Below are 9,453 nucleotides of genomic sequence, written 5' to 3' on the forward strand. Positions count from 1 at the left end.
TTTGTAAGAGGAACAATGTACCATTTCATCTTAAGTTCCACAATGTCACTTTAAAATTGTTTAATGACAACACTTGGTTCATGTCTCCCTTATGTTAGACCTTTTTATCAAATCAGACATATTAGCCTCTGTAGAACATAAAATGCTCATCTATATGGTGGCAGCAAGTGAAGAGGGACAAAATCAGGCAGCATGAGGAACTTAAATGAACTCCTAATATAAAGTAGTTAAAAGCTTTCTTCTGACCACCTAGGACATGTTGAGTCTGGTATGTAATAGAACCTCAGCCAATGTATACTTAATCTCAGTGGCCATCAATAGATATAAATTGTCACATCAAATCTGGCCTTAAGTTTGTTCTAAATGTGAAGTTATGGTGGGGTGAAACATGCCCACAACAAATCTGAACAAATGATTCAGATTTCCAGACTGCGCCCCCCAGCAGCAGCAGTTATTACATGAGGTCACATTGATTTACTACACGTCCTCTGTTGTCCAAAATGGTAGAGGTTCCTATTCAAATCCAGAAATTATTAAAGCAACTAGCAATATAGAAACATGTTTCAAGACTTCACAAAAGCTTTTTTAAATTAATCCTGGGATGACTCACAAAAAGTAGACAAACACAAACTGAATTGTCAAATTTGCCAAAGTTTATTGGGAGCCTTCATACAAAAAATGAAATTATGGCTGTAAAAAGTTACAAAGGATTATTGTTGACATTGATATACTTTTGGCATTTAAGGCCTATTAACCCAACACGTTTCTGTAACTCTTTGCAATTTACTTTAAATCTAAAACTGTTGATTTAAACAAGCAGATAAGACAGTAATATTTAAAAACATACAGACCAATAGATACCTGCAGATTACTTCTCAGTGGTAGTTTACAACACAAAACCACAAAAAATCTGAAAAGCAACTCAAAAAAAAAAAAAAAGAGAACTGCCTAATTTTCAATGTGAACACATGAACTTGAGGCAACTTTTATTACACACAGCCAACTAATTTCAATGCGTCTGTCTCAATGACATTTCCATGAATGCAAACAAATGTATTTACACTGACTTTCATAAGCATGTCTCAGACTATCGACGTTGCGGCATTAGAAGCTGCTTTGCTGTTACTGAATCGGGGAAAAGGTTGTGGTAGGTTGGTAAGGGAACGTAGGCAGCAGTTATCATCTTGCCTGGAAGGGAGGAATGGGGAAAAAAAAAGAAAATTAACACCCCTTTGTTGTTATATTGGATATTCAAAACCAAATGGCAACATTACATACCTGCAAACCAGCGTCCATGAAGTGCATTTACAGTTGCCATCGCTGCTGGTATTGAGGGACACTTCACGTACACATTACCCTGTGGGAAAAATAAACAATGTCACTCAGGTTCCAGTTTTCTTATCCATTTTCTAGCTCAGTGAAGTCTTTGGGGTGGCTGGAACAATATTTTCCCTTTGATGAACTAGAGATAAGTGCAATTTGTTTTTGTATTTAAGCTCTTGAATATCTGTAAACATCAACTTACTTGAGCAGAGTTCTTATCAACATAAATGTGAACAATTCCTCCATGTTTGTTGCACTCCTCAATAACATCATCTTGGATCTCGATGGCCCAGCTGGGATCGTTTTCTCTGAAAAACATGTTTGGTAATGTTTAAAATCAAGGGGCTTCAAAAGCTGAGAGATAATATTCCTGAAACGAGAGAAATTTAAAAAATGGGTTCACATATTTTGAAGTCTTCCTTAAAAGATAATACTGACTTGCCCACATGTATATTGAAAGCTGGTTGCTGTAACTTGTTCCGAGTCTCTAAAGGCTTCGCTCAATACAGACCGAGTACTTTCTTCTGTTTTCGTTGCTAAAACTAGGTGGAAGAGTTTTAAAAATACCTGCATTGCAGAACCAATACTAGTCTTTAGGGCAGTTACGTGTGTGTGTTCTTGTAAACTGTTGTAACAACCTGAAAACATAATGCCTCAGGCCGTGGCATCGAAAAACTACTTCAATGTACATATGGGCATGTAACTATTGTCTTAAGAAAAGCTTGAAAAAATGTGAACCTATCCAAATGATGATGTCCTTACGCTTGTGGGTTGAACAGGTTGGACAGCTGAAGGCAGTGTGTGGCCAGCGGCTGTGATGGGAGGTTCAAGGCTTGACTCGGAGCAGGAGTTGGAACAGCTGAAACAAGAGAATAATGACGTGTCACGGCAATAACTAAAACACTCACAAACAACGCGTTTCTCATCATCTAGACCCTCACCTGCTGGAGCAGCGATGTTTCCAAAGGGTATGGAGCCGGTCATCTGCAGAGCCTGCTGAGCAGCAGGAGGAATCTTCAGACCAGTTCCTGTGGAGAGAGACAGGCTTCATTTAAAAAACTAACAATTGCGTCGCGATGCTGACAGAGATTGTGACATTTAGATGAAATCAATAGCAAGTTCCTTTCTGTGGCACAGCAGTCAAAACATTTGAAAAATAAATATTCAAAGCTGTTATTTACATGCTGTGTCTCGTTTACAATTCAGAGAAAATCAGGGTTGGGTTTCGGATCAAATCTTTTCCGACACCTAGTAAGAAGGAAAAGTAGGAAACTAGGAAAAGTTAAGACACCTTTAGCCATAAAGATGTAGCGCTGCAACAAATGATTATTTTCATTATTGATTAATGTGCTGATTATTTTCCAACAGCCTGAGATGTCTACAGATATCTTGTATTTTCTGACCAAAAATTCCAAACCCAAAAGATAATCATTTACTATGATATGAAGACAAATAGCCACTGAAATGAGTTGTTGAGTGTCAACAACTCACTTCATTGGTAGAGCGGTTGTATTTACAGCCACGTGAACTATTGTAATCTTTTTCTTTTAATTAGAAATTGGATCCGTCAATGTGATTCACGCAGAGCCACAAACACGACATCAGGTTAGAACGAACCTTCTGCTAGTCGAGCCATGAGCTGTAGGCGCCCTGTGGTGCCGAGGTCAATGCCAGTTCTCTCTAGTTCGTCGTTGTCCAGGAACGAGCTGGCTGTCGATGAGTCCGAGCGCTCTGTAACATGCCCCACCTTCATCGGACGTCCGGCCAGCTCAAAGCCATTCAGCTGCTCCAAGGCCTTTTTTGCACATTCTGCATCTGCAAACTTTAAAGCAAAACCGGAGCGAAGTTAGAGTCATACTAGCTGCAAACATTAATGCACCGTCGGCGATGTAAAGAAGCATTTATTACCGATATAAAGCCATATCCTTTGGACCGTCCAGTCTCGCTGTCCATCATCAGCTGGATTCCCTCAATCTTTGGAAACAAAACACACCATTACAAAAGACTGTAATGAATAAATCTACAAGACTAGTAAAAAAATAATTACTCTTGAAACTTGTTCCTGACCTTTCCAAAGGGCTCAAAGATCCCTCGAAGCATTTCTTCAGTAATGTTGAAGTGCAGCGATCCTACGTACAGCCTCATTGGACCTGAACTGCCTTTCTGTAGGTTATTGGCAGCAGCTGCCGCTCTGTTCTTCTCTGCCTGTAATTACATTAATGGAATTATGTCAATTCAGTACATCAATCTGTAAATGCCTAATTTGTGCAAACCCAATGTAATCTGATTTAATTCTATGGCATTTATAAAAAATGTTAAGCTCTAGCTACATTCCTAACATGGTTTTGCACAATATTCACAAACATTTCATGACAAAAATTAATGTGTCGACAACTAGACTGCTCGTTAGGAGGAAATCCAGTTGTCCATATTTAGATTAAGTTACCATAACCTGAGAGGCCTGGACAATGATGGGCACTCCTAAAAGCCTCTGGCCGGTCAATCCAATTGCCAGTGGTACAGATGAAGCCTCCACAAACTCGATGTACGCAATGCCCTTCGACCTCCTGGAGTTTCTGTCCGAAATCATTCTCACGTCTCTTACCTACAGAGGGAAACAGGGATCGTTTAAGATATCATTTCCACTTACAGGCTTGCTAAATTCTACGTGACAATATCGTGAACATCGACTCACTTTTCCGACAGCTGAGAAGAAATCTTCCAAGTCTCGAGCTCTGATTCTCGCAGCGAGCTGCATGCAAAAAACTGTGCGGGCGTCCCTCTCCTCTGGTGTTAGATTGTCAATTGGTTGCCTGGAAAAAAGCAAAACCATCCAACAAGAAATAAATATTACATGGTTTGGTTTAACAATTCTAGAGGCATTTTAAATAGTACAATTTCCTCTTACAATTCTTGAATAAAATCACATTAAAGCTCTGTAAAAACCTTAAATTCACTGGATTTGAGGGCGCTTTAAAACAAAATCAAGCCTAAAGGGGTTTAATGTGAATATTCATCTCACCTGATGGGACTCTTTTCTTTTTTGAAGGGGCTCCGACTTTTGGAACGTTTCCGACTAAAATATAAAAGAAGAAGAATTCATTTTTCAATTTAAAATAAAGCTTTAAAAAGTGTGTTAGTAACAAATGAGGACATTCAAACTTCAACATTTATACAGTAAACACTGATGTCTTTGCTATGTACTCAGTGAAAAAACAAGCAGTTAAGTCATTTCCTGCTCCAGCATCCTAAAAGCCTCCAGTTCTCCCGAATAGAGAGAGGCTTTTCACATATACAGTAGGAAAGAGTACACATTATAAAATGAATGATGGCTAAATTCCATTTAGTTAATTCAGTTTCATGCTGGCTCACTAGACTGTCGTCTAGTAAATCATCATCTTTAACTTCCTCAACAATAAACATAAAATTGTATTTACACATTTCTGATGTTGTATAGATATCTAATGCCATCAAGTTTAAAAAAGGTTACATACACGGGGCTCTTGCGTGCTTTGTATCGCCCAGAACGCTCCTTGCTTCGGGAGCCGCTGCGATGGCGCTCTCTGCTGCGGCTTCGTTTTCTTTCTCGGCTTCTGCTCCTCTTCTTACCCTTCTTTTTGTCTTTGCTTCTGCTTCTTCTTTTCCTAGAGCCAGGGCTTCGGCTCTTGCTTCGGCTCCTCCTTTTCCTGAAACATGTTACAACACTGCTATCGTCGTGCAAAGTGAACACGTTTTAAATTAAATGAACAGTTTTACGTAGTCCGGAGACACGACGTTAATATATTCAGAACTTACTTCTTGCTCTGGTCGTCATGTCCATTTGCATGAGAGGACTTGATCTCATCCTAAGCAAGGTTGATAGAAGAACATCATGAGGACGTAGATGAAACATTTCAAGTCGTCAAGGTAAAGGGGGTGGGGTGGGACAAGAGAAAATGCAGAATATATTCAATTAATAATAATACTTCAAACTTCCTACTGTCATGTCCGGACAGTGTCCTTCCACCACCCCAATAGCTTCCCATACCACTCTTGTATTTTTTTTTTTCTTTTCTTAATTTTTTATTGTTAACAAGTTTGCTCAGTACTTAATGCAACAAAGCAAAGTTAAGGGAGAGTGTCCAACATATTAGCTGAGTTCAGGAAGCTTTGACAGTAGTCAGATCATCTCCACCAATTCCCCTTCTAATAAGTCGTACCAATGCCACTGCCACTATTTGTGCCTAATCATGTGACCACGCATGGCCCATGGCCACTAAAAGAGATCCTGTGTGGTTGGTGTCAGTCCAGTGATCTTCACCCATTTTCGTTCTTGGACTGTAAGAGCTCGATGCCACCTCTGTCACACATCTTGCCCTGAAGCAAACAGGGATTCACACTTCTTAGTAATATTGACGCCCAAGAAAATAAATAAATAAATAAAATAAAATAAAAAATAAATCCATTAATTCAGCCACGTGTTACACTTCCATTATCTGCAGTTTGCATAATATATATGTGATATTTCCAACCTTTTGACTTAAGGAATTATTAACTAATGAAAAGTAACTCACTTTATAATACAATGATGCTAGATAGAAGTATCTAATTTACAGTCATTCTAGTAATATATCAATATCTGTGGTATTGTGTAGCATGCAAAATCAAGATGCTGATTCACATTACAGTTGACTACGGCAAAGAGGCAGTATTCATATTTACACACTAGAGAAAGTAATTATTCACCTGTATTTTGCCATAAAATCAGGACATGGCTCATGTGTTTGCATAATGAAGCTCCACAACTGCAATATCTGGATTTTCAAGCATACTGATGACCAACTACAACTTTTAGATTTAGAAGTAATAGTCTGATAAAAACACCATCCCTTATTAATATTGGGTAAAAAAAAAAATGTCTAAACAAAATGTAATAAATGAGGATTTTTACTTAAAGAGCATTTGGGGGAAAGTTGAATCACTTGATGGCAGACTGATACATTCTTGTCAAAGCCACACAGTGTAACTGGGCTTTAACCCTGATTATATAAGACTGCATATTTCTTGAATTTCCCTCGGGATAAATGAAGTATCTATCTATAATCAGAAACAGAGATGGCATGCAGATTGTAAATCTGAATACTGCCTCCTTTGCTGGACAGGTAAGGATGGGCTTATCAACCATTGGCATTCACCTTGTTGCAACCGAATACGGATTGGATGTTCTAGGTTGAATCTCTTTTAGTCCTAAGGTGAACCACAGTACATCAGTATATGCACAATAACTACCTTCCTTTTTTTCACAGTTCACAGTGGAATCAAAGATGAATTCATGGGAGTAGAGGTGAGATATCATTAGGGAAGTCTATAAAGAGAGATAGATGTGGATTTATTTATAATTCTGTATTGCGTTTTAAATACTCAATCACACCACACAACATTCAAGTAAACTTTGTCACAGTAGCAAATATAAAGGACTCAAGAGTAAATCATAACAGTGAAACAGGCCTCATCTCTGTAATCTGCAACCCACCTTTCTGTATGGAGCCTCCAGCATGGCCTCTACGTCAAAATCATCAGCCATGATGATCCTGCAAAGAAAAGGAACAACAATGACCGTCTTTATATGCAAACGAGAAACTATTACTGTCACATTTAAGCAATAATCCGGATAACGTGATGTAATTATTAGTCATTTCTTTTCTTAGCTAAGCACACTGATACTTTCTGTCTCGGACTTTTGTCATGTGACTGCATACAGATTAAGGTTTGAGGATTTACGCGGGTTTCACCAAAAGAAATCTGCATTTGTGAAACAGCTTTTACTTGACCTGATAGCTGAAACCAGACATTTCGTTTACATGGCAAGTCCGAGAATGTCTAAGCCGAAACCACTGGCTGTTTATACGAACTGTGTGTGTGTGTGTAAACCCAGAAAATTACTGCTAAATTAACATTTACTAAAAAAAACAAAAAAAAAACAAGTTTGATAGCAAAAATAAGAGCGTTTCAAGTAGTTCGCCTAACTTCCTTAATATTTCCCCCGCAGCGGAACACATTTAACCTTGAGTGAAATACGTTTTAAACACAGCTAATACGACTAATCTCACCAATCTCATCGTTACAGACTCAACAGAGCCCAAAGGCCGACACATATTACCATAAGAGGTAACATAAAGGATAAACACGCGTTGCACTCGGAAGCACGGAGCTAACGCTAACTAGCCACCTCGGTCTCCGTCGTCTGAACGCCACTGAGCCCCTTTACTATTATTACTATTATTATGAATTCACCGCTGCGTTTCACCACACAGCTGGCGTGAATCTCAACAAACGCGTACACATGTGCATCGAGAATCACTTTTTAAACATCGTAAGCACCCCCCCTATATAAAAACAGCACTCCACATGTTTACGTGAGGGGAAAAAACAAGCGGTAAGCGAGCAGCGGAGAGCCAATATGGCAGCGGGGCGAGCGAGCTAGCTCCGTTAGCAAACACTGACGTTACCGTTTAAAATTGATGAAATGAGCTGCCAAAGTCAAAATATCACGGGAAATGCGCTGCTGAAGAGACTCGCCTCGACGCCTCCCTTCTCGGCAGATCACACAATGCTAAGATGAAATCACAATTGTCGAAGTTATGTAACCTTTTTTTTTTTTTTTCCGTCGCAGCGGGTCGTGGCCTGCTATCAAAATGCTCGCCTTCCTTCTGCTTCGTCTTCTTCCTCGACTCTGAGGTTTTTACGGCAGCGGCGATATTTGGTGTTTCCCTACTGCCACCTGCAGGAGATACTCGGTTCAATTCAACGCGGCATGAGAGATAGAGATAGCTGCTGTGGTTTGTTATTCGGAGTTTTTTGTTTTTTTTATTTCGTTTGTAATTTTTTTGTTTTCCATTCAGTTTTGTTTCAGGTTCCAGTTTATTTTTTATTGTTTAGTTTTTAGTCTAGTTTCTATCAGGGCTGCACAATTAATCAGAATCTGAATTGGTTTTTATTGCCAAGTGGGTTTTCACACACAAGGGATTTGCCTTGTTCTATTGGTGCATGACAGTAAACAAAAATATAAATAAAGATGAAATAGAGACAATAGAGAGAGGCAATATATAAAACATTTGAACTGAAATGAACATGGAGTCTTAATTCATAATGATGAACCAGAAGAAGACAGCTGTCCAAATCAACCAAATATTACAAAAACAAAAAGAGTTTTGGATCAGTGTAGACAAAAGGGTACGCCACGCTTCCTTAGAATATGATATAACCTTCATTCATCTTCACATGGGTAGTTTACATCTTCAGTATTACAGAAATTTGTCATGTGCTAATGTTTTTAATTAATGGCAAGAAAGGTTTCACAAGAAAATTAAAAACTGTCCCAATCACCCTTAATTCACCCAATATAAAAAGAGCCAATTTGTACAATATGATCATTATTTAAAAAAAAATTAGATAAAAAGATTTTAATTGTTTTGTTCATTGTGAAATTTAAATTTGTGATGCAAAAAGGATCATTCCCACGCTACTTGTGAATCATATCTAAATATCTGTGTACAGCCCTAGTTTTTATTTGTTTCAGTGTTGGTTAATACAAGAAAATGAAAGCTATTTGTCAGGGGCAACACTTAAGATGTTCAGAATAGAAAGGCCTTTTACAATAAAAACACTTGAGGGGGGGGCAGTTGACTCACAGTCATGATGAGTCTCAATAAACAGAAGCACTGATGCCTCCCCATGCTTGTAGGGTTGAGAAATTAAATTTGAGAAATTGACAAAGACTAAAAGTAAAGACATTTCCCCCTGGTGTATTTGTGATTATAGACTCAAGCTGTATACACAAGTATTTTTACTTCAGTTAACAGAAATGTTTTTTCACACCTAATTTTACTTTTTAGTTTAGTGTTAGTGAACAGATGTGTACATTGCCAAAACAATGAAATAATGAAATAAAAACAACAAACCTGACCACTCTCTTTTCTGAAACTGTAGTTACTTTAACATCATGCATTTTTAGTCAATTAATCAATTTGTAGATTTGCCGGGTACTATACTAATTTATGAGTAATATCTTCACAAAATAGTATATATGTATATATATACTATTATATACATTCCCATTTCTCTGCAATGAGTACTTTTGATGATTTGATA

The 9,453-nt window shown here is 38.1% G+C and overlaps 1 protein-coding gene across 4 annotated transcripts; it reads right to left on the reverse strand.

Annotated features, from left to right (window-relative positions):
• Positions 1–631: 631 nt before the first annotated feature.
• Positions 632–8,037, reverse strand: LOC118323977 (RNA-binding protein 39-like). Of its 4 annotated transcripts, none has more exons than XM_035656068.1 (15): positions 7,951–8,037; positions 6,836–6,893; positions 5,119–5,168; positions 4,818–5,009; positions 4,346–4,399; positions 4,019–4,136; positions 3,770–3,928; positions 3,391–3,528; positions 3,232–3,297; positions 2,941–3,145; positions 2,265–2,351; positions 2,086–2,182; positions 1,526–1,631; positions 1,279–1,357; positions 632–1,188 (listed from the first exon to the last, which is right to left on the reverse strand). In XM_035656068.1, the coding sequence occupies exons 2-15, from the start codon at positions 6,884–6,886 to the stop codon at positions 1,088–1,090; spliced, it is 1,503 nt and encodes a 500-aa protein (XP_035511961.1). In that variant the 5' UTR covers positions 6,887–6,893; positions 7,951–8,037; the 3' UTR covers positions 632–1,087. The 4 variants fall into 4 exon arrangements, with proteins under 4 accessions (XP_035511961.1, XP_035511962.1, XP_035511963.1 ...); XM_035656069.1 differs by having other exon boundaries at positions 6,836–6,895; positions 7,954–8,033; XM_035656070.1 differs by having other exon boundaries at positions 3,776–3,928; positions 7,812–8,023.
• Positions 8,038–9,453: the final 1,416 nt, after the last annotated feature.

The sequence above is a fragment of the Morone saxatilis genome, unplaced genomic scaffold (assembly GCF_004916995.1).
Source record: "Morone saxatilis isolate NCDOM2014 unplaced genomic scaffold, NCSU_SB_2.0 Contig15, whole genome shotgun sequence".
NCBI lineage: Eukaryota > Metazoa > Chordata > Actinopteri > Moronidae > Morone > Morone saxatilis.